The 26,102-nt window shown below is 38.1% G+C and overlaps 2 protein-coding genes across 3 annotated transcripts in view; both read right to left on the bottom strand.

Annotated features, from left to right (window-relative positions):
* Positions 1-6,952, bottom strand: part of LOC129794150 (FERM, ARHGEF and pleckstrin domain-containing protein 2) — a 48,252-nt gene extending 41,300 nt beyond the window's left edge. Inside the window, exon 1 of one of the 2 annotated variants that reach the window (XM_055834792.1) lies at positions 6,822-6,952. The gene's annotated coding sequence lies outside the window, so the exon portion shown is untranslated. Of the gene's footprint in view, positions 1-5,500; positions 5,836-6,821 lie in introns of those variants that run through there. The other variant, XM_055834799.1, reaches the window with a different exon arrangement.
* A 653-nt stretch (positions 6,953-7,605) lies between these two features.
* On the bottom strand, positions 7,606-11,323 carry LOC129794140 (replication factor C subunit 1). The gene is made up of 3 exons (XM_055834780.1): positions 11,161-11,323; positions 8,692-11,091; positions 7,606-8,628 (listed from the first exon to the last, which is right to left on the bottom strand). The coding sequence occupies exons 1-3, from the start codon at positions 11,167-11,169 to the stop codon at positions 7,678-7,680; spliced, it is 3,360 nt and encodes a 1,119-aa protein (XP_055690755.1). The 5' UTR covers positions 11,170-11,323; the 3' UTR covers positions 7,606-7,677.
* Between the last annotated feature and the right edge of the window lie 14,779 nt (positions 11,324-26,102).

Here is a 26,102-nt window from a genome sequence, read left to right on the forward strand (position 1 = left end):
TGAAAGCAGAAAGTCTGAAGATCGAAATTTATCATATGCGCCAGATTCAATATTACTTTGCCCATTCATTTGCATTCTTGAGCTCCTCCTTTATCGTGCAAAATAAGCACATTTCGTTGCGTAAGCATCTTATCTTGCCCCCTTTCGTCACAGATTTATCAGTTTATTCGCCAATTCTGAGAAAGCTCCAACGAGTGTGTGTGTGTAGTGCAAAAAATGGCTCCTCAATCAATTCCTCATCAGAGAAGAATGGAGAAACTTCTCGCTTCGTTTGATCTCTTGAACGCCTTCTCCTCCCCCTTTGCAATCACTCCACAAAATCTATTCACCATGGCTAATTGTTAGACAGATTGATTGTGGATATTTTTGCTGACGCGCTTCAAAAAATTGCCTCCCCCCCAGAAGAATTGATTGCTTGACAAACCACAAGAGGAACATTTTTTACAGCAGCGACCAGTTGATGGGGAAAATTTCCTTATCTCCCTTCACACTGTCAATCGCGAGTGAGGTGCAATCAAATTGGCTTATCACCATTTTCTTTCTATCGTACAACACACACACAACCATGCTGGAAAATTCAACGTGACCCCACAGAATGAACTCATTAGCACGCAATTTCATTGACCAAGAAAGCTCCTAATTTCCATAACCGCACCAAAAAGTGAAAAGAAAAGCTCCCTTTCCTCCTCCCGCGTAATCATCCGAATCACGTAGAAAGCTTCTGCATGATTTCTTTTACTCTCTGATATTTTTTTTTGTTGAGAATTTTTTGTCCTTTTTGCTTTTTCTTCTCTCTATCACTGCCGGTGTTTCTTTAGGTACACATTTTTCAATCCCATCTACAACAACCGCCCATTCCACTGAACACGGGGCGCGATTTACCCATCCGAAAGGAAATGGCGCAAAAGAGGTGGCAGAATTGCCGAGAGGGTTGACCAATTTTTGTTTTTGTGTCCCAGAAGCGAATTTTCTGTATATTTTTTATAATATTTAAATTATTTGAATAATTTTTACAGCTTAAGAGCAAAAGAAATCAATTTAAAAACGATGAAATGTTCTTATTAATTTAACCTTATTAGTTGGTATTTCGCATGATAAACTACGTATTAAGATCGGGCTCAAACATTGTGGGTGCAAGTTTTAAATCTTCATCATTCAAAAAATTATGAAGAGAAAAATGTCCCAAGAAGCCGTTCGTTCTGAATTCTTAATTATGCTATTAACGATTAAACGGAATAAATTAGAGGTTAGAGACGTTTTGACCAAAATTTTATTAGGAAATATTGAAAATTTTCAGAATCTTTTTTTTTTTCATAATAACCCAATAACTATTTTTCCGATTTAGATGAAACCGATTTTAAATGAAAACTATTAAGAAAGACTTTTTAAAGAACCCAAAGAACCTAACTACTTTTTTTTTTAACATAAATTAAAAAAAAGAAATCTGACTTCTACGTGCTAATTCTACGGATAAATCAAATCTTATCTCATAATTTGCTTTAATTTCATGAAATACCAACCTTTTTGGGGTAAGAAATCCAATATTTTACTTGAAACATTAAAATAAAATGAAAAGAAACGAAAAAAACCTTCTGAATTATTTAACCCCATATAGTTTGCTACATTTAGCCCCACAATTTATTGATTTTTGAAAAAACAAATAGACCAAAATTGAAAATTTTTCTTACCTTATGATCAGAAAAAAAGAAACAAAAATTTAGAAACATAATTCAAAATTTATTCATAGCACAGACAAAAATTATTAAATAATTCATCTACAGGAGCTTTTTATAATGTTCTCAAATAAAAAAAAATCCTTTTTTTCCATCCATCCAAATGTTGATTTAATAGAATATTTGATGAAGAAAAGTTGGACGAAATTTGCATTCCAAGAAAGATTTTCCAATTTTTTATTTCAAAGATAAAATATTCATTTTATGAAAAATTTCTTTGTGGTTCAAAAATACTTCTTGTGCAACATAATATCTTCATTCACGTCTTTTAAGTGCTTGCATAATCTCTCGGCGAAGAAATAAATTTTTCAGTGTAGGTAAATATACAAATTGCCTTCTCTTATCAGGAGCGAAGTACGCGAGGGAAATGAGGAAAGCGAGAGAGATTGCAAAGTTGTGTTGAAATTCGCGTGGCTGACATACCTTCAGGGCATACATTATGAGCGCCAGCCAGAGTCACTCTCTCTCTCTGCAATTGTAATTTGATAAACCCCTTTCCTCTGGAAAATTGCCCAAAAAGAGGGTGAACGAACATTTTGGGGACAACCCCCAAAATGGCAAATGGGCACGTGAAGGGGCGGGGGGAGTAAATTCATTTTTCTGGAAGTGCCAAAAATAGATGCCCTGGCAAGTGTGAGAGAGGGATCAGTGAGTGTCGACTGGAATTTTTATATGTACACCTCACCCTCATAATATGGAGAGCAAAAGGAAAGGAGCGGAAGGAGAAACCCTATTTTTTGGGCATCTGCTCCAGACAACTCCACCGCGACTTTTCATCAATTTATTTACACTGCAGCATTTTGAGATATCTTCCAGTCAACTTTTTTTTTCTCCATTCTTTCCTCACTATCTACTCCACTCTTTGTTTATTAACTTGCGTTTCCTCTTACTTCTCACTTTTTTCCTCCTCACATGGCTTTTTTTTTCTTCTTCTCAAACATTAATTCACTCTCTGCCGAAGGAATGGCTGGGATTCCCAAAGGGGCATACACACAGGCAGGCAAGTAGGCACGAGGAGACCGCACATGAGATGAATCCCGAGTCTCTCTCAAAGCAGACGCAACTACTGAAAATTTATTCTTTACCCTCCTCACCACATCAAATCATCATTTAATTCACAACAAAAATTCACCCTGATTTGCCTTTTGCGCTTGATTTTCTCTTCTCCACTGTGACTGGGTTTATGTGAACTCTCAATGTTTTTTTATCAATTTCGCGTCATTTTTTTTTCCTTCCATGCCGCCTTTTTTTCCAACATCTTTCGCGCCACGTCTTTTTGCAACATTGTAGAGCATTTTACATGGCAGCGATAAGCGGTCGCTTGCGAAAAATGCTTCCTCCATACACAAGCCTTTGTGAGTTGAACTCAATTCCAATCATTCTGGGTCTTTTCACCTCTTTTTTTTTCATTAGGGGAACGTGGCCCAAATCGGACCGCCGCCCAATTGCGACCGCCCCTTTTTCTCGTAAATGACGAAATATTATAAAATTAGTTTCACTACATTATGAAGATATTATAGTAAGGTAATGTTAGCGCCTAAAATAAATTAATTTGGTACACAACAGGGCAAATTAAAAATCAAAATTCATTTTCAGCACTTGGCCGACATTTTCTGATTTTAGAAACTAAGTTGATATGAGTTTTTTTCCCACTATTATGTTTCATATTATGCCGCGTTTCTGTAGCTTAGAGGGTCTAGTTTATTACTTGATTTACAATTTTTTGAAAGATTTTAGGTATTTTAAGTAATTAAGTGAAAATGTAATACATCCAGAATGGTCTAATTGCGACCCCCAAAATGTTTCAATTCGGACCGTCTATTTCCACCATTCACCACGGTAAAGCAGTCGCGCATGCGTGTAGTGGTGTGGAAGTGTCTCTCTCACACAGATCGCGCTGTGTTTTGATTTCGGGAAAATCAATATTTTTTCACGTTTCTTGAAAGTTTTTTCGCAGTGAAAATGTTCCTAAAGCCAAAGGGAAAAGCAGAAAGTGTAATTTACGCATTCCTCAGAAGAATTTTCGTGGATTTTCTGGGAATTACGTCAGTGACTGCGCAATTGTCGGTGTGTGTGAAAGTGTGTGTAGTCACCTCAAGGGCGAAATGTCAAAACAAATGTGGGGAAGAATGAAAATAAATTCTTGATTTTCCGGCTTTTCCGGGTAATTCATGGCAGTTTCCCTATTTATAGTAGTGATAAATGTGATCTACTAGTGAAAAACCCACAAATTACGGCAAAAAAAGGGGGTCGCATTTAGAACACTCGGGGGGTCGCAATTAGAACACCGTGGTGAAAAAGTGCAATTTTAGCAACTTTTTTTAATTCCATTATTACTCAGAACAGGTAAGAGATAGAATGTTTGCATCTATAGAACAAAGTTAGCCTATTAAATGACCTTTCCAATGGTACCAAACTTGGAAAGATTTAATTCATTTTAATATGACTTTTTTCAATCCTTCTGAAACAGAATTTAGGGGGTCGCAATTGGGCCACGTTCCCCTATTAATGATTAATGTGCGAAAAAAATTTAATGAATTTTACAGCGAAGAAAAAAAGCCCGAAGAAGTGCTCTCGGTTCTTGATTCATTCCAATGAGAAACCAATAAAGGTCAAAACCTCCTTTTAAGGAATTTACAGATTAAACGTAATTAAACTAGACGAAGATTTGCTAAAAATGCAAAGAATGACGTCAAAATTACATTTTTTGACTCTTTTATCTGTCAAACATTCACGCTAATGTTTTATCGATGTTTCTTTGGAAATTTTGTTTCAAGACATTTTTTTTAAATAGTGATTCTTGCTCAGAGATGAAATAGTAATTTTTCAGATTTTATTATTCCCTAACCAAAGTCAACAAGAACATCAGATTAGCACGTAAGACATTCTTAATTAGGTAGGGGAAGACGGGGTAATTTGGCCACTTGAGTTTTTCCGGCACATTTTCCGACGCACATTTAAGATATTTATTGTGGTTGTGCCTTTTAATGTTTTCTTACAGATTATAAGCAAAGTAGGATAAAAAATTTTATCTAAAAAAAGAAATTTACGATAATTTGAAAAATGGCCTTTTTTAGACTTTGCCCGTTTATGGTTCAGAACATGTTAAAGTTTGAGGCTCTGTTAAATATTTTTATCTGGCAAATTACTGGAAATGAATCTTAGATAAATAACCTATCTTCCAAAAAAATAATCGAAAAAATAAAATTTTTTTATTGTTCAAAAATTTTCATGTTTAATAATTTGTGCGCCAAAGTGTCCAAATTACCCGTGCTCAGGGTAATTTGGCCACTAAGCTAAGGGTTCAGGAAAATGGAAAATTCACCCATTTCTCATCGAGATAGAGAAAAGTGTTATATGGGGAAGTTGTAGGCCGGAAAATTTCCTACAAAATAGGGCTATTTGGTTTTCTTCATACTACCATACTTGCTTGATATATCCCAAAAACCGCCAAAGTGGCCAAATTACCCCGTCCTCCCCTACTTATCTTATCACAGCTAGAAATGGTTTAATTCACAAATGAAACATAAGAGATAATGTTTCATGGGTTGAAAACGTTTAAAACGCAATAATAACGTAATTATTTGCATTTTTTGACAAACTTTTTTTCAGTTCTTTGGCTGATTTCTAAGAAAAATGAAACTTTTTGAACTCTTATTCAATTTCTGACAATACTACGTCCGTCCCGTGTAATTCCTTGAGGAAGGTAATGACCCATAAAAGCTTGAATAAACTCCTTTTCCACCTAAACGCCACAAATCATTCACCTAATTTCCCTAAATTGCAGAAAAGACGTCACTCGTGTAAATTCAACCAATACAAGAATCACTGCCACCACGAAAGTTCCCCGCAAGACACAAAGCAACTTTTCTCGCGCGGTGTCACCGCGAAGACACCACAGAACGAGGCTCTAAATCTGCTACGAATTCCTTTCAGAAGGCAGAGAAAATCGCGCTGTGGGATTACTAAACTGGCGTCTTGTTAGAGTGCAACTGATGAAATATGCAAATTGAGGCACAGCCAGACTCTTGAGGCATTCCCCATAACGTCTCCTGGCTGGAGAAGCGAAGCCAATAAGCGGGGGGAGTCATGTTGATGCGCAAACGCACAGCATTCAATTCCTGATGAGTTTTTTTTTTGTTCTCCGTCCACCCTTCTCACTCCTCCCATCACTCTGTAGATTCTCTTAAGGATGATTCTTGGTTCATCTTCTGGCCACGATGGTGGTGATGCTTTGTGAATGCCAGAGCAGGTCGGGAGATGATTAATTATTTATTTTTACGAGATTGCGTCTGTTTTCTCGACACGAGTTCTTTACTCTTCTTCACAGTGTAACTGTGTTTATTTACTTTCAGAACTCCTCCTGGGAATCCTCACCAGTAATGTTCTTCGTACGTTATGTACTCTCTGCATCAGCTGCGGAGAAATTGCTGCCACACGGAGGAATCTCTCGATGTGTCTCCGCACATGGGAGTGTCACACAAATTAATAATTAATGCACAAGAGTAATGAACCACACACACACTCTCTCTGCACCATTTTCCGTGGGTGGAATCTCTCTATGTCCACCATGGCACAAGAAGAAGACAACTTATCCGGATGACGATGCCCGCGAAGACACAAAACTCGTTGAACCTGAAAGCGACCCACTTTTTTTCTCTCACCGTTTATGCCTCATTTGGAGACCTCTGTGACGTGACTTGGTGGTCCGCAAGATTCCTCTCGTGACTGCTTGGGCTACTTTGTGCCCCAGAGAATGCCAAGAGCGTGAAAAATCGATTAAAATCCTCCGGAATGTACCACAAAGCTAACCGAATTTGTGTGAAGAGGAATCTCCCGCAGGAGTTAAAGGGAAATTTTCTCAACCAACCCCGCACACACACTGCCTCAAAGGGAAACTTCGTGACCCATATACGGGAGTCACCCTCCCGCCCTCAGTGAAGGGGAAATCTGCGAGAAAAACTCCCTTTTGGGCGAGGAGAAAAATTCGATGTCGCAGCAAAGTTGAGGGGCCTCCTGTTTTTGCCATTTTCACACCATTCCCACGCACGCACGCACATTCCTACATGTGAAAACAATCGTACTCACATTCAACTCGGTTTTTGTTGTATTTTCAGCGCGTTTTGCACAGTTTTTCCACGAAAAATCAAAGAAAATTTGCACCACGCCCGCTTCGGGAAAACAACAACTCCTCCAAGGGGTAATTCACTAATGCCCCACTAAACAATCATCGCTAGAATTGCTATTGTTTCACCTGAAGATGTCTTCTTTGGTCGTGGATGTTGCATTTTACATTCCACGGAATATTCTTATGAAAGTTCTCTATGCTGTCTATGCTCAAAAACATTTTTTTTTTCATTTTTCACAATTTTTTCAATATGGCCGCCGTTTTTGAAAATGATTTTACACATTTTCATACAAAATAAATTAAAATATGTAGTCGAATTTAGTGCTGTGGAACGTACTGAAATATTGTACTTTCTACAGAAAAATATTACAAAATTTATTCTTACATAATTCATACTTTTTTTTTCAAAATGGTCGCTTTTTTTCATGACTTTATGTTTTCTTATGATTAAAATAAAACATTTTGCCTATTCTACGAAAAAATTGCATTAAATTAACAATTTGTTTACATGAAAATTGATTTATTTCAAAAAGGTTTGTTAAAATCCCTGAAATTACATCAATTTAGATGAAAAAATGAAAGATTAGCGCATGAATAAAACTGCTTGACCGATTTAGTCCAACTTAGCTTTATTTTAAAGCTTGTAATCCTTCAAAAAACTTGGAATTTTAACCAATAAATCCAATAACTTCAAAAAACTTTTAAAAATGGCCGCCATTTTGAAAAAAATTTCGATTTCAGCAATTTTTGTTGAAATTCAAAAATTTATTGAAAACAATATGAAAGAAATTTTATACAATAGAATTTTGTTCCTTATTATTTTTTCTTAGACTTTCCGGAGGACTTTCCTTTCGAGCTGGAGGCCCCCTTTTTAGCTGTGGAGCCTTTTGAGGTTGATGCAACGGGTTCTTCCTTCTTTGCTTTTGCCGGAGCTCTCTTTTTGGCTTTTATCAGGGCATCATTATCAATTTTATCATCTTCCTCCTCATCTGACTGATGCTGAACTTCTTCTCCATCCTCTCCCTCCATCATTTCATCCGCATCTGCAGCTCCTCCAGCTTTCTTCTTCTTCGTTGCTGCATTCGCTGAGTAGACAAAGGGACAGACTTCCTTGTTGTAGGTCCTCGTTAGTGCTGCTTTGACTTTCCCATCAATCCCATCCAAGGGATTCTTCTTTCCGGGATACACTGAGAGCTCCACAAGTCCCTCAATGTCCTCACGCAGTAGACGATACTTCTTCATCACATTTATAGCATCAGGAACACCTTCTGATCCCTTCTCTTTTAGTGGATTAACAATAGCTGCCAGGAGATTGGGAGCATAGTCCATGCATACACTCTCCCGTGATCCTGAAGCTGTAATCCGGATGTGATCATTTATCTCCTGAGCCAAACGCATGCGTTTGTTGCGCTTGGAGTTCTTGCCCAGCCATCCGGGGAATTCAATTTGTCCCGTAAAGAAGCCCTGCATGTAGTACCCAGGGAGGACAGAGCTGAAGATTGCCTGCGTGGGAAGGAGTGACCATGCCATATTGGAGCGAATGCGTCGATCAACCAAATCGCCCAAACTCAGGGAATCCGCAGCTTCGGCAGCGTGGAAGATTGCATAGTTCTTCGGGATTCCCCTTGGAGTGACTGAGAGGTAGTTTTCCTGGACAAATAGTGGTCCAATACTGTAGTCATGGAAGAAGAGATCACTCCTATCCTGAATTGACATCTTTCGTTGTTCCTCAGCCGAAAAGACCTTCCGGACAACATCCCATGGGCCCTGAAAGGAAGCAAAAAATCATTAGTTGAGACAAAGGAAGAGAGATGAGATAGCTCCACGTACCAGCTTGAGATCCTTTTTGGAACTCTGACCACCAGCATCGATGCCTGAATCACTCTTCTTGGCATTGAGCATTGACAGGATGTTGAGTGTTTGACGGACGTCATGATTTGTGGAGGCAATAATCTCATCCAGAACTCCCGGAGCTAGTTTGAGTTTCTCCTTGAAGCACACCGACATCATGGCGCCCTTGATCTGCTCCGCACGTGGTCGCTGGAAACGGAGATCGTAGCAATAGTTCACCAGGGAGCGCATCTTCTGATGATTCCTGTCGTTACACATGCAAATAATTGGCACGGAGGAGTCCTTGATGAGTGCAATGAGCTCCTGAATGCCCCCACGATCCTCATTCCCAGCCATTCCATCCACTTCATCCATAAGCAGGACGTGCTTCTTGGACACAGCCACCTTGGCATTGTGGCAGAAGCCGAAGAGGGATTTATTGGACAGAAGCTCCGACACTTGTTCCTTCAGCAGGCGCTTCGATCTCGTATCTGATGCATTGAATTCCACAACATCGAAGCCCAATTCACGGCACACGAGTGTAGCTGTTGTCGTCTTGCCCACACCCGGTGGTCCGGACAGCAGGGCAGCCTTGAAGAAAGCTCCATCATCGGACTTTGCCCACGGACTCGGGCGCTGAAGTTTCTTCGTTCCATCGTGATTTGAGTACCATTTTGTCAGCCAATTTGTGAGCTTTACGAGATTACTTGCAGCTCCCTGCTGCCCAATGATCTGCTTGGACGTCGATGGGGCATACTTATCGACCCATGGAAGCTTCCCTCCCACACTTCCTGTCACATTGAGATCAACTTTCACCGCTTCTTCCTCCTTTTTCACCCTCTTCCCTCCAGCTTCACCTGGTTCAGCGGATTTTCTCTTCCCTGCAGAGCTTCCGGGAGTTTTCTTATCTTCCATTTTAATCTTCCCAGCACTCTTCTCCCGGATGAGATCAAATAACCCATCTTCGGTGAGCTTCTTCGTGGAGAACTCTTCGATTTTCTTTAATTTTGCCGGTCCAGCCTCTTCTCCCAGCACAACATAATCCGTTTTCTTTGAAACATTCCCCATCACGCGTCCCCCGAGATCCTTAATTAACTGTGTTGCCTCCTCACGCTGCAGAGACTCCAGAATACCCGTAATAATAAAACTCAGCCCCGCGAGACAATTTGGTGCTCCCTGGGGGACTTCCTTGCTCCCAGGATTGATGCAGGAGGTGCGATTGTGGAATTTCTGATACATAATTGCTGCCAATTTCTTCTTATCCTCCGGAGTGGCAGCTGCCTCAGTTTCGGGAGCCTTTGTTTCTGCTTTGAGGGCAGTTGTGGCATTCTCAGCATGCTTCTTTGATTTTTCAGTGGATTTTGGGGTTTTTTCCGGAGTTTTGTGACGTTTCTCCGCACTCTTGGGAAGTTTTTCTGTAGACTTTGAAGCCTTTTCGAGTTTTTCTATAGTTTTGTGGGGCTTTTCTGTAGTTTTGTGGGGCTTTTCTGTACTTTTCGGGGTTTTATCGGCCTTTTGTGATGCCTTTGATGATGATTCCGCATAATCAAGTGATTTAGAAACCTTATCTAATGCCTTTGAATGCTTTTCTGATGCTTTGGAATCCTTTTTAGCTGACCTTGAAGATTTTTCAACGGATTTAGGAGCCTTCTCAACAGATTTTGCAGCTTTTTCTACTGGTTTTGAACGCTTCTCCCCAGATTTGTGTTTCTTCCCGGAAGATTTAGGAACATTCTCATTTGCATCCTTCTTGGGGGTCTTTTTGGGTGTTTTATGTCTCCCATTGACCACATCGAGATTCTTGACTGTCTTCACAAATTCCTCATCAGAATGGAAATCACTTTCATCGAGTTTCTTCTTGGGAATCTTCTTCGCAGTTTCCTTTTCCTTTTCATTAGTTTTCTGGGGAGTTTTGGACTTTCTCAGCTTCTTCTCTCCACCATCATTCTCATCTAGCATGCCAGCGACTTGATTGAACTCATCGTCGGACTCAAAGAGCGCATCAACAGATTTCTGGGGAGTTTTCTTCTTCTTGAAAACCATCTCCACCGGCTTATTGTTGTACATTTCACTGAAGGAATTGACAACCTTCTTCGGGACATCCGGTTCAGAGCTCTTCTCCTTCTTGAGCTTCTTAAGATTGGGTTTTGCATCCTTTTGCTTGCTATCCTCATCATCGGATTCAATAACCCTTCTTCTCTTCACCAGCTTTTCTCGGGATTTTTCACGTTTTAGCTTCTTTGGTGGCTCCGGAGTTGGAGGTACAACTTCATCCTCATCACTGGAAACAACAAGTTTCTTTTTCCTCCCCTTTGATGGTCTTTCCGGAACATTTTTACTTGTGGGGGCTTTTCCAGAACCAGACGCTTTGAGAGATATGGAGAAATAGGAGCGAATATCCTGAGAAATCAAGCATTTTGAGGTTAGGGAATGGGGAAGATTTGTGAAAAACTACGAATTTTTCCTTACCTTTGACATTTTTGCTTGAATTTCTAGCCACAAATGCCCATGTATCACTTATCTACAATATTTTCACTCGGTTTTTGCTATCAAATAGAATTTTCAGGTGAAAAACCCCAAAAACCAAAATTGCTGTGGCGCAAAATTGGGAAAAAAAGAAATTTTTGACAACACTTTGAATTTGGCGCTATTCAGTAGTTCCAAAAGCTGCCACTCTTTTGGCACTGTTGATCAAGAGAAAATGAGATGGATGCATGTCACTGATACTGTCTCCCTCACACATTCAGTTTTTCGCGATTTTCTCACGTTTTCCGCCGAATTTTCTGGAGAAATTGCATTTTTTGCAATCAGGAAGCGACACCGCGTCGATTGGCATTAAAAATTCCCAAAGTTCGCGAAAACCCATTTCCGGGAAAAAAAAGTGCGTGTAAAATCCCCAACCGTCAAAATATCTCCCGGCATCAAATCCCGCACGGAAGAGCTCCCAGGGGGCCCCGGAGTACCCGTAAGTGCTCCAGGAGCCCCAAGAATGTGTTTTGTGCTCAAAAATTAACGGAAAAACAAAGAAAATCGTATTTTTGAAAAAACACAAAAGAGAGTTCGTTAAAGTTCAAATTTTCAAAGATCGAAAAATTTTCCTGCCGAAATCGGCCTCTATTTTTCGAATTAACGGTTTTTACTGGTGAAGAGGCGAAAAGAAACGCCGGAAAAGCGGAAAATCAGCATCAGAACGGTGAGTTTTATAGGGAAAAATAAAAACATGTAATGGCAAAAATGACAAAAAATTCAAATCAAGAATTTCCGTTAGTGACTGAAATGAATTTAAGAGAAAATTCTCAACGATTTTTCACTTTTTTTTTTCATTTTTCCCGTTTTTCTATATTTCACTGAAAATCCGTGAAAAGTCAGTATAATCGTAATAAAATTATGTTAATTATGGGCTACATCTAAAAAGGACTCTATGCATTTTTCTTACAACTTGAAGGAGTATAAAACTTATGCAATTTTCGCAGAAAAATGCTTTAAGAATCCGAGGAAAATTGCGTATCTTCTATTGATTTATGTGAAGTCAGTTTTTACAATTAATTTGAGTAATTGGGATTTTTCTAAGGACTTGAAAATAAAAGAAAATAAAATTTTTTAAAGTTATCACAAAATGGCGGAAAGCAGCCATTTTGAATATAGAAAATTACTAAATCTAATAAGTACAAGTATTTTTTAATAAATATCATAAGGAACGATGAGTAGGGTATCATTATGCCATTTCTGCCTCATTAGCAATCTTAAATGAAAATTGAAAAGCCTTTTTTGAAAGAGAAAACTAAAGAGGAAAGGTAAAACTGAAAAATCAAGATGGCGATTTTTAATTCAAATTTTATTAAAACAATGAGTTTTTCCTTTTAACAAAAATCACTTGATTGATGTGTGGGGGTGACATGGGGTGGGAAAGTTTGTTGAAATTGATTAAAATAGCATGAGAGGGCAGAAAAAAAGGAGAAAATTAAAAGCGAGAACATTCAGCGCTATTTGTTGAGGCCTTTATTGGTCATTTGAATAATTCCCAGATAATCTGATTTTGATTAAAAACACTGAAATCGATTTGATGTGTTTATCTGCATCCCTTCCATCATCCCTGGCCCTCGGAAAACATCACCACCGGGGCTTTATTGGAGGTGTTTTCTCTCAATAAACAGATTAGTCGTTTTTTTTTGCGTCCCTTGTGCTTCTTTTGTATACTCCGTCCTTTTTTGCATTATCCTCTCGATAATTATCCATCCCTGAAAAAAAAATCTCTTCTGTGCGTGAAATTCATTCTCTCCCAGCTCCATCCTATTTTTTGGCGCGAGGCAGGGATGCTGCGATGATGAAAGAAATCCACCAAACATCATATATCAAGGCTACCAAGGCGATGGAGAGAGCGTGAGAGGAACACCCACAAATCTCAATACAAACACAAAACAGTAATCATTTACATTTAATTAAACTTCTGGTTTGGTTTTGTAACCCTCGGATTGCAAAATGAGGGTGAGTCCTCCGCACCCTTTTCCCAAACGAAATTCACATCCCTCACCGACGTCTCGACGCAAATCTCAGTGACGACGCTCACACAGGGGACGATTTGAAACCGCCGAAATTAAATTTTCTCGCACTCTCTCTTCACATCTGAATCGCATGAAAAATTAATAAAGTCCCGCGCGTTTGAATATCAAATTAGTGGATTTAGCAGAATGTTATTAAATCGATGGCACTCACACTCCTTCGTATACCTACTACCAACTCAAAAACGCCTGTGGGCGGGGGGAAGGCCTTTCTGGGACTTTGATTGCGATGACGAGGTGCTTAGGGAATTTCTCAATCAAATTCTTTTACCTGCCTTTTTGTTTTTGATTCGGTATACGATTTTCCAGGAATTGAGACCAATAAATTGTGGCATTTGTGGGCAAGAACAAAGCTCCATCGATCATCCTTTTGAGATCAGGTGGAAACTTTTGAGGATTACCTGATTACCTATTTTTTTATTAATTTTTGTCCATAAAATTTTTAGAATAAAAAGTAAAGGAATATAAATTATTTATTTAAATGAGTTAATGCTATTAATTTTATTTCTAGCTATAAAATTTTATACATATGATGAAATCGAGAAAGGAGTTTATTCAGTTCGGAAGGATGTAGTTCTTTAAAGATTTTTTTTTAATTTAAAGAATAACAAAAAAAAAAAAAGAAATAAATTAAAACAAATAAAAAGAAAGATAAAATTACCAAACAGATTTTTTTATTTTGAAGTGAAGTAGATTCTGATAAAAAAATCTTTTCTTTTCTTTTCTAAAAATTTAAAAGTTGTAAGATTTTGACAGCTGACGTTCTATAAAAGAAAAACAAAGAATTTATTGTTTAAGAAAACATTAGGGAAAGGTCTTTAAAGTTCGCTGAAATGTAATTTTCTTCCAAAAATCTAATTATGAAAGAAATAAAATGTCAAAATCTTATAAGATTTTTCCCAAAATACCAAAAATCTTATAACTGACGAATTGTAAGAAAAGAAAAGAAAAGAAAAGATTTATATCAGAATCTACCCTTTTATTTAAAAAAAAAATTTGTATAGATTCATACTATTTACCCAAAAATGCATAAACTGCTTTTCGAAACTAATTAAGAGAATTAATATCCGTTCATTTCATCGATGCTATATATGTCTTTTTATATTTATAAAACATTTGAACGTTTCAATTGATTTTATAATTCAGTGAAAATGCATCTTTCAGTTTTCCTTCCTTTTTTTTCTTTCCGTATTTTCCCAAAGAAAGTCATGATCAATTTATAACATTTTATACGACAACGTAAAAATCTAATTTCCTCCTTAATTAATTGCGTCTGAGAAATAACCCTTTATAGATGCTCATAAAGAAGACTTCAAACGACAGTCACACTCAAAATATTTATGAACATGAAAAGACCATCATGATGAGCCGCTCAGATAGAACCCTCGATCAACTATTACGTTCAGAAAAGCCCCTTGTCGAGGGCGAGAGATATTTTTTTTAAGAATTATAAATCATAAATTAGCGTAACAATAGAAGTTTTGTGAAAAATTTCCCTCGTGGCCCTTGGAGAATGTGAATAAAACAAACCAATCACACATTTGGGGTACCTCGAATATACATATAATAGCGTCCACGTCCTTTGGATTGAGGTGAGTCGCTCCTTTATATTGAGGGAGCGTGAAAAAAACATTCTTTGTCCTGGAGATAAATGGAGGCGGAGGACCAAACACCTGCTCTCTTTCTCTTTCACCTTTCGCCAGCTAGAATTCTTCACAAATTCAGCTATGAGAGGAAATATTTATGTGTACAGAGAGAGCCTTATTTTCCCATTCTTTGGCGATTTTTCCGCGGTGAGCTTTTCCTTTCGCCAAAACACCTGTTCGTCTCACATGCGGACGAAAAGAAATGGAGGTGGGGCTAATGCCAGAAAAGTGTGGTGCGATGATTTTTGATAAATGATCCTCTACCTCCAGCAAGAGTGGAGATGATAGACGATAATTTATTGTGTTTTTATCTATTATTTATCTGGGCATTTTATTTCCAAAAAATCGCATTCGAAACGGTGTGCAATGAAAAATAAATTCAAACCAAATTGATCTGGCTGGAGAAAAGGAGAATTGCCCAACCACCCAAAAATTGAGAAAGAAACAACCAAAGAAAATGATTTGAGGAATAAAATTGTATTGAAAATGGTCTTTCTGTGCCCTCTCCACTTTATTTCTCATTGTACTATGTCTTCTAATGATTTTTTGCTCAACGGTTATCGTTTTTTTTTCATTCTCGCTTTTTCATATTATACTCCTATATATGTATGTATGTATGTAGCCACCATCCAAGCACCACTGAGGAGAGAAAAAGAAGATTAGAGATGTTAGGGACTGGTGGAGTTGGTGGAAAAGAGATGCTGCTGATGTATTGTTCAAATAACAAAAAGAATGCGGACATGATTAATCTATCGATGATATTTGGTGAGATGTTTTCAGTAGATTACGCGAGCTAGAAATTGTCTTGAAGGCTCCTTCAGAGTTCTCGATCTTCTTCATCTCTCACCTAAGACGTCTTAAGACCGCATCTTTGTACATATGTGGGGAGATTATCGGACTTTACGGGTATTTATCTCACTGATCGACTGATTCAACTGAGAAATATTCTTATTCTCACAGAGTTCCCATCCATAATGGGGTTAGATATTACCCGATAAATTGATCAACAAATTAATTTTCTTTTACTAAATATTTTAATTATTGTAATTAGGGAAGGAGGGTCCAATTTGGGCCTCTAACTTTCTTTAATTGCCAATTACTGTCCCTTTTTAAATTCTTTAAATGTTTGAGATATTTAAATCTCAGCGATGAAACATAAGCGCAAATGTTTCAAGCAATTAATGAGACAAAAACACAATTGTGACGTCATTTATTGAATTTTTGGGCAAAAATTCTCTGATTTCTATCTAGCTGATATTAAAGAAAAAAATAAGACTGTTTAACGATTTTTGAATCTTTTTCAGTCGAAATTTTCAATAATAGTGTTTCCAATGGGATTACATAAAATAATCAACATGGATCATCGAATTCTTCTACCCCAAAGTAAATATAAGTTAATAAACTCTCAACATTGTATGAATGGGGTGTCTGTGAGGGAGTGTAGAGTCAAGGATTTCAGCTCAATGTACCACACAAAGGGCACACAATGAATAATTTTACTCTCAATAAACACGGATGGTGCGTGCATTCTTTTCCGATGAGATGCATCCCACTGAAATGATTCTGGCACGTGCCAACTAGAAAAAAAAAACTCCGCACAGACACTTTTCACCCCAAACCGCATCAATAATGTGTTGTCTTCCGTCAAAAAATCCTCCTCTTTGCACCCTTCTTGTGGTGATATCCGAGTGTCCGTGATTTATGACCGAATTTAATTACTCCACGAGAGGACATAGACTCGCATATATAGCAGGAATGTCTCCCTGAATTGAGCATATGGAGAAGGTTTTTTTTTCCTTCTTCGTGCTTCTGTGTCGATAAGGAGGCAAAGTGGGTGGCCTCCTGCCAATTCCTCTTTCACACAGCACATTTCACGGTGGCAACAAAAAATAATGTGGAGCAATTGAGGGAATTTATTGTGCATGCCAAGTGTGGAGTTAATCAAAATTCCACTGTACACGAAAAATTTGCATTGAATGGCATTTTGTGGAGTGAATACGGAGCGCTAAAAGGGGGGTTGATTTTTCACTATGGGAGTGAAGACAGGTGTTTTGTTCGTGAAACAACTCCATCCGTCTCGTGGTTATCCAACTCATTTTCACCCTAACTGTTGTGCAAAAATGAGCCCCCGTAATAAATCCCCCGCGGGGGTGGTTTGGCGCAAAGGCACCGAGACAATTTTCTTTTACCCTCATTTTTTTTTCAAGAACACTTCCACCATTTTTTTTTCTTCATCCTTATCGCACCCAAGAGTTTATTTTTTATATACCACTATAACTTTCCCTATTTCTTCTCCTTTGTTGCCAAGCGGATTTTTTCTGCATAAATACATTACGCTGGAAGTCGATTGAGGAAAAGTGAATTACAGTACATGCAGGAAAGTTTGGACAGGCTTTGGAATATTCGATGAATCCTTTGAATGGTTAAACTTTTTGTAAAATTTTATGTTGACTTAATTTGAAAGATTTTAGGAAATTTTTCAAAATTTACTTTGTGGGAAAACCGGGAAAACACACAAAATAATAAAACTAGCTTATTATAGATGAAACATCAGCGCGAATGTTTCATACATTTAAAGGGGATAAAAGGTATTGGTGACGGTGATTTCAGGTAAAATCTTTGCTGAATTTTCCAAGCGAATTTCAATTGAAAATAGTATCTTTTAGGCGATTTATGATCTTCTAAAAAATATTTTTGTTTTATGTATCCTTAACCTTTTCACTTGCTGACCCAAAAGTGAAACATTTCATTTAGGTACTCAATTTTAAATTAATTTAATTATATGTCCTGTGAGAGCATCTACTGACGAAATTTCGTAATAAAAAAAACGATATTGTAATGTTTCCATGTTTAATGCAGTCATGAAAGGGTTAAAAGAACGACAAGAAAACCTACGATGAATAACATTGTAATTTTAAATCTCAGAAGATTTTTCATTGTGTGTTACATATCAGACAAAAAGTAAATCAGGAAAAAATAGAAAATGATTAAATAAATCTGCTGCCCATCGTACACAGGAATAGAGGGTTTACCAACTCCCTCCCCACCTACAAAGCACAAACACATAGATGAAAAAAAGGATCCCTTTGTTGTGTATTTTCACGCACAATTTTGCGCGCGCTTTTGAAGCTTTCGCGCTCGTCTCGACGCCCTTTGTGCATGTTTATGGTGACGACACTTTGGGTGGGTGGTTGCTGTGGGGGTGGTGGCTTCTGCGTGCCTGGAAAATGGCGATGAAATTGCGCTCACAGCATAACCCCCGTGTGTATCTATGACGACATCCCTTCACGTATAATCGCAGAGGGGCTTTCCTGGCGCTTCACAAAGGGGTGTCTGCTGCATTCGAAATACTAATGATAAATTTAATTTTAATAAGGCACCATTGCGCGACTTGATGAGTTCTGTTGTCGCGGTACAAAAGTTGAGTTCGCATTTTGAGCTTTCTTTGAGTGAGGCAACATGGACTCCTTTTTGTTGTTTTTGCACCTGTAAAGCTGTTTGGAATGAAATGGTTTCTCTTCAAGATGTCATCTTCATAAAAATTCTCGAGATATTTCACCTTAATTGCCATCCACTAGCCCCGCTTTTGGGATGATGAACTGCCACAGTTGGACGCGAGAAGCTGCACCGCATTGGCATATTTGTGCAAAAGAAAAATTCCTTACAAATGGTGATTCAAGTCACATTGAGTTAACTCCCAGTTTTTCCTTGACACCATCGCGCATTGCAGGCCATGCGGCATTATTCTTTTATGTTTCACCATTATGGAAGGGTGGGGGGAAGGTATTGCGGAGAGATGGTAAAAGCTTAGGAGATCTTGGACAATTTTTCCTCTATAGAGAGCAATTAATTCGTGCTATGCTTCTTTTTGCTCACCTCTTTTTGTTGCGGCATCTTCCATCACATTGCGACAAGTCATTCGTTTATGTGGAGATCACCTCAAAACCTACCGCACATCGGCTTTTTGATATTGATATTACCTCCCGTATTAAATGGTCAATGATTTGACCACCACATAGGAGAAACACAGAGAGAGATTTATGCGAATGCTCCCTCTAAATGATATTGCGCCATTCGAGAGACATTTTTTCACAAAGACCCCATCATAGATGTATTATATATTTTTCGTGGAGCCCCCCACCAAAATGAATTATTAATGGCACGTAGGTCAAAAATTTCATTGCTCGCGGCATTTTTTAATTGGGCCCACGAGACTCTCCGGGCTGCGCCTGATCAGCAACAGAGCTTTCGGGATTTCTGCTGCACTCTGTGAGAGAGTCAGTGTGCGGCATGAATCAAGAAAAGACGCGGAATTTCTATTGAGGCACCACTAATTGAATTCTGTTGCCTCATCAATTGATTGTTTGGTGCTTTGCGGTGCTAATTTTTGCCCCACGGCCAATTGCCTCTGATTAACACCTCATTGAACCATCGCGGAATTCTTCTTCGGCGTGCCCGCCTTTTTTTCTCACCTCCCATCAGGTGTGAAATAGTTTTTCATACAAGGTGATTTTCTGCACCTCCTCTCTCTCCATGTCAATCAAGCACCGTGTGAGGATATTTCTGGTCAGCAGGAAGTCTCTCTCTCACTCCCCGACCCATAATAGCAAACGCATCGAAAGACTGTCCCATTTCTGGAGTCACTCTATTTTGTGGAGATTTTCTGGCGCTCTTTTTTTTGCGCCATCACCCGGGCACTCCATCGATGATCAGATGGAGGTATAGGTGAAAAAAAAGGTGAGACACCGAAGAAATTCGACCACTGTCCACCCAGCAGGTGGGTGGGTTGTTTTGTTGTGTGGTTTTTCACAAACTCGCCATGTCTTTTTTTGGGTTGCCACTCACCCGATTGTTGTTTTCCACGGCAATTCACAGACACACACGCGAAACACCTGGCTAAAAGAGGAGAAGCAAAATGAATTGAGAGAAAAAAAAAGCTTTTGGAACTTTGTTTATCTTGGCAGAGACAAAATAGAAAAATCAATCAATTTAGAGATAAATTTAGAGTCACGAATCTCTCTTCTTTTCCATTTGAACACGTTTTTTTCTTGATTCGACAACATGAGAAAAATTCTTCTAGCAAAGCTTTGAAATTTTCAAGCTTTCATACCCAGGGCGGTTATATGTAGCTCGCATATAGCTTTAATAAATTTTACGAGCCTCCTAAGTAATTTCATTAGTTGGCTTCCTTTTCTTTACTAACAAAAGAATCACCAGCACAGCAGGTTTAAGCGTAGTAATAAAAATTGTTAAAATTAAATCTTAAAATTGCAATGTTTTCATAAAATATTTATTACAAAAAAATACTAAAACTAAAAGAGCTTTTTAGAGCTTTTCTCACAACTGCATCGCAGCAACTAAATCACTTTGAAAACTCCTAAACTCTGAGCAACAGTGTTCAGAATCCTCTACCTAAAGCCTATACCTGTAGATTTTTATTGGCAAATAGGATTTTTTTTTAAATATTTCCTTAGATGGGATGCAGCCTGAAATTTATTCAAGCAGGATTTCTTATAATTTTTTTTTAAAATCCTAACGATATTAAAAATGAATTAGAATCGAGTATTGTAAAGATTTGTATTATTAATTCATACTAACGGAATATTATGCATTCAAATTAGCAATTTTTGACAATTTCTTTCGAACAAATTTAACGTTTGACGTTTCTTTTCTAACATTTGAAATATTCTTTTAGCTGTGATTCTTTTAAAATTATTTATAAGTCAATAAACCAGAAAATAATATTTTTTGATCTCTAATTAAAACTTAAGTTTTTAAGTGTTTCAACCGAAACATTCTCCCTGATGACTAAATATTTTTAATTATCATTCTTAAGGATCCTCAATCAAGCCTCTAACATACTCAGCTTTAATCTAAATAGAGAAAACATTCAAGAAAGCTCCAAAAATTTCACAAACTTAATAAACTTTCAGGAAAATTTGTGGCCTAAATGTGAATTGTGAGAGAGACAAATAGTAGAAATTCAAGCGCGAATAATAGACATGTTGAAGTTGCGCACAAGATTTTATCACCTTCCCTATCGAAAATATCTCTGCGAGAGATTCCATCATGAAATTCCACCAATTCCAAGTACCTTCTGGTTGCACGCTTACACGAAAAATATTCGACAGAGACGTATAATATGTAAGAGAGTTCCACCAGCTTGTAGGATATATTTTGCAAAATTCCTTTGCAGCCCTTCACGCCAGTTAAAATTTTCCCTTCTAAATAGATGAAACTATAATATAACTGCAGTAAAAGTCCTTGTGGTTAGGGAAGTATTTTCCGTAAGGCTTTATATTCTCAGTATAGTAAATATTCTGTTGAACATTTTCCCACTATTTGCATAATTGGCATGTTGTGTGGGATTTCCAAGGGGGTGCTTTTGCAACCCTCCTGAGACCCATGGATGCGTGAGGAAAAATTCAGTACCCTGCGAAAAGGGATGATATATCTGCCAAAGAAAGTGTATACATTTGTATGTAATTTCTTCAGCACAATGGAAAAGTTTTCTCCGGGATGACGACGTCACAATGCTGTCAGAAACATGAAGCAGAAAATTCATTCGTCGTCTTTTTTTTTCCATCCTCACCCATCATTATCATCATCGACGTGGAGGAGTCACTTTTTTCCACCCTTCGCGCGTGTGTGAGAGCTATGTGTATTCGATTGCCGATGAGATTCCATGGAGAATGATGATATTTAATTGTATGGGCGGGGCGGGAGCGACACGCATCATGAGGGTGAGATTTTCCATGCAGGGGGATACTCAAGCGAGGATTTTCCACCCTCATCCAACAGAGTCAAACATACATACATACAATATAGTGAACCCTCGCACAGATACTTTCTCCACAAACCTAAAGAAGCATATATGTACATTTTAGAGGTGTGTGCGGGACCTGTCTCCATATCCACCAACCCCCCCATATTTACATCGCAACTTCAATGTTATCTCTCTTCGCTATTATCGTGCTCACTCCACCTGTCCGCAGCAGCAGCAGCAGATTTTCCACCCTCCCGAAATTGCCGAGTGCGCACACACAGGAGACTTCTGCCCGTGACACTTTACGCAATAAACACACCAAACCATCCCCCAGCAGAAGGGCTTCACCACCCGCATCCCATGTTTGCCGGCTTCTCTGATATAGATCGAATTCCATTTTCGGAATAAAATTCTTCCCTGGGATTCTGCACGGCGAATATGGAAAAGTGTTCGTAGTTGAATTTGTTGTGTGTGGGAAATAAAGGGACATTTTCCAAATACACTACCACGGGGTAAGCGTAGGGGCACATCCGAATTCCGCGAAATGCGCCTGACCACTGACTGGAAAATTTTAACTGTTTTGGTGGAAAAGTGGTTTCGCAATTACATACCTACACACGGGAAATGAGAGAGGGAAAATGGAAAGCACTAAATGAATTTTACATAGAACCTTTGTTGCATAAAAGTATGATTAATTGTTACAGTGGAGACGCCTGATTGTACCTGGCGTCGCCACTTTTAATCAAATACTTTAAAAAGCTTTAAAGCACAAAGAAGGAATTAAAGAAAATAAATCTTTAAAAAATTGAGCTTTCAGAGAAAAGAAAATTCCGGCTTCTCAAGAGGGAAAACCCCAATTTCTCTTTTTCCACCAACTTTCCCAGAGAGGAAAAATGTGTGAGGAAGATAAGTAAAAAGGAAACGATGGTAGACGCTTGAGGAGCGAATTTACGCGAATGGAGGGTAAAAGTGCTGTGTTAGAAGAAACTTTCACAACGTCTCCACAAATCAATACTCTTTCCAAAGCACGGAGGCGAGGATGGGGGAAGCGAATGAAGATGGTGACAAAAGTGGAAACAGATGTAAATTCCCACCCAGGACATTTTTCTTCTGCAGCAAAACTTTTAGCCGGATCTCTTAGGAGTTGGCAAAATGAGCCATGGAGTGAGGGAGGAAAAAAGGACGTAAAAGCTCACAAAGTTCCGGTTTGAAGCTCAAACGAGGCGAAAAATTTTTGAGAGAAATCATCATTATTCCACCCCCAACATTTTTGCCTCCTTGCGCGGGGTTTTGCCTTCGAGGACACTCGGAGATACAAAGAAGGAAAAGATTGAGAGCACAAGGAGCGCTATATTTTGCTGAAATGACTCTATTCCGTTCTTCCGGTAGGAGCTTTGAGCCCCCCACTCAGCCTCCCATTTCCGTCCTGGATTCTTTTTGCTTTGGATATGGGGGCGGGTGAACGATTGGGGAATGAATAAAATAAAAATGACAGAATATCGTGAATGTGTATATAATTTCCGGGTTGTGTGTGTGATAAAAGCGTCACGGAAATGGGAGGTGGAGGATTGAGAAAAATTCGTTCTATTGTCGAATGAAAAATTGTTATTTTCAGCATTTCTTTTTTTTTTTTTTTTCATCAAAATGCCAAGATATTGGAAAAAGCGTGGAAAATATTTATTTTCTTGACTTTTTTATAAGAGGTTTAGCCCCTTTAGCCTCCATTCTGAGGTCAGAAACTTTAATAACTTTTGGCCTTCTTTTGACTTTACAAGGAAAACTAATCATTTAGACCCCTTGTGACTTTTTTATGATAATTTCTCTAAATTTCTTTTAATGATTAATTTTTAAATCATAAAACATCAAATGATTTGAATGGAGGAGCGGTAATTTTGATCATCTTCAAAATCAAAAGAAAAAAATGCTAAATTTTGCAGTGTGGAAATGAGTTAGGGTATCAAAATCCTCACAAGATTATTCATTAGCATCTCCTGTTAATGGCTTTTTCGCATTTAAAATGTGAGAAATGCATGAAAATTTTCATTTTATTGGCTGTTTTTGTGTCTCTAAAAAAGCATAATTTTTGAATATAAATTAAATTCATTAGGAGATCATCAACAGCATGTCTAATTTACCCAAAAGAATTCCAATTGAGTGAGATATAATCTCATGAAAGATTTCCCATATTTCTTCTTCTTCGCGTGCTGTATATATGAAATTTTCATCCGGATGATAGATTGAGGATTTCTTTCTCTATATACAAAAATTTAATTCCCTCTGCGTGGACGACGTGTGCTGCGAAGAAATCTTCGGAACGTGGCGCCGACACTAAAAGATCTGCGATTCAAGATTTTATTTTGTTATTTTGGTACAAAAAAATGCGAAGGAGAGAAGGACCCGCAAGTGCGGACAAAAGCAACCCCCAAAAAGTCCAAACATGATCCATTAGGAAGAAATCTAATATATAGTTGAATTTGATGGAGAAGAGTGGAAACTAGGCCTTATGATTTATTTATTAGAAGTTGCGCGGGTATGACTTGGCGGTCGTTGTTACAAAAATGTGGAAAATTAATTCACTGTCCCTGTCAAATTGGTTGGAACTAGCGTTGCGGGTGTCCTTTTGGGCTCTCTCACTCTCTCCCTCCTCCATCCCATCGCCATCCTTCGCATTTCCAAAAATATAACAACCACTGACTGGCAATCAATCATATTTTTATACATTTAATACGCAACTCTATGAGCCACGAGCAATAACAATAAAATTTCAACGTTAGTTAATAAATCTTCCAACTTCTCGATGACGATCTCGAGTGAAATTTAATTTACCGTGCGCGCGCTTATAAGAGGATTAAGGGGAAACTATTTAATTTTTAATGATATTAAAACACAAGAGACCCCAATCAAATCTCCCTGTGTCGCCTTTTCTTCATCATCGACCCAAAAGAATCGTTCCACCATAGTGCGATGCGCGAGAAGAAAGACAATATTGAGTGCAGAGATGAAAGAAAAAACGAATAGATGGTTAAAAGAAAAACTATAACTCCAACGCGAAACTTTTTTTTTGTCTTTTCCCTTTTTCCATCCTACTCCATCTCACTGGGATGCTGCTTTTAGTCTTAATCGCATTTTCGGTGGCCTTTTACCCCGGTTCTCTCTTCTTGGTCACGGTAGACAGAGAGAGAGAGAGAAGGAAAAAATTTAGAGGAGATATTCAGAGAAGAAATTTTTCAGGGGATATTTCTTTTATTGCTTATTATTACTTCTTATTGGAATTTTGAATATTTATAAAGTTAGCCTGTCTCATACAATAATAAATTTTATTTCTGTGTCTGGTCACTTTTTGGGTTCTCCACCGCTATTTTTCTTCACTTTTTTCTTCTTGTTATTTTGAAATCTTCGTTCCTTCATATTTCGCGGCACAGAAATGGGCTCATACAAAGTTCACCTCAAGGTTTAGCTCCACATTTGGGTGCTCACGAAAGTATTGTTAGAGTTGACGAAATGTAAAAGAATAAAGATTTGAAAATTAAATTAGGTTTGTAACTAATTTGAAGGATCTAGAACTTTTTTTGATTGATTTAAAGAAAGAATTTTCTAAAGATTCTATGAGCTTTAGTCGGAATTCTTCACTTAATTTTCCCCCTTTTAAGCTATAGGGGAGAGCGGGGCTATTTGTGACAGTCTGGAATTTTCAAATGGCAATTTCACCCAAGTTATTAATCGGAAGCACCTGAAAAAATTATGATAAGAAGTCCTACCTACCCTCAATAGTTGACTGTAGTTTGGGGATTATCCGATGAATAGTTTAGGAATAAAAAAATAAACAAATTTTGAGGCCTCCAAAAATACGTTTTGCGTGTTGAGAAAAACTCATTTTCCGACACTTTTCTTTTAGCGATTTTCCAATCTCACCGTCTTTTCCACAAGCTAGGTCAATGCAAAAAACGTTGCCAAGGTGTATTTTGCACTAACTTTTAATGATTTTTTTTGCACATTTATTCAAATCAACACATGTCGATTGGGGCTAATATTGTCACCAATGTAAATCATATGGAACGTCAAAATATTGACATGTTTTCTAACCTTTTTGTTGCAAAATGTAGGGGTTGAGAAAATTCCAAAATTCTGTGTTTTAGTGGATAAAAAAGTGAAATTCCTTGCCGCGGATGAACAAGTGAGGAGTTTGGTTAGTAGCTACAACTAATCTCTCAGGTGGAAAATCTTTGGAAATGTCGGAAAATTCCACCGACTTAATTACCCCCGCCGGTGACAATACTTGTCGACGGATTCTTAAAAAAGTCAGAAGCGGAAGGGTTCAGGAAAAGCTCGAAAGCTCATATTTCGCGTGTAGATAGAGAAAAGTGGTCTAAGACAAAGTTGTAGGCAAAGAAATTTCCTATGAGAGTTGCTTATCGAGGAAAATTTATTGCTCCGTGGGAG

The sequence above is a fragment of the Lutzomyia longipalpis genome, chromosome 1 (assembly GCF_024334085.1).
Source record: "Lutzomyia longipalpis isolate SR_M1_2022 chromosome 1, ASM2433408v1".
NCBI lineage: Eukaryota > Metazoa > Arthropoda > Insecta > Diptera > Psychodidae > Lutzomyia > Lutzomyia longipalpis.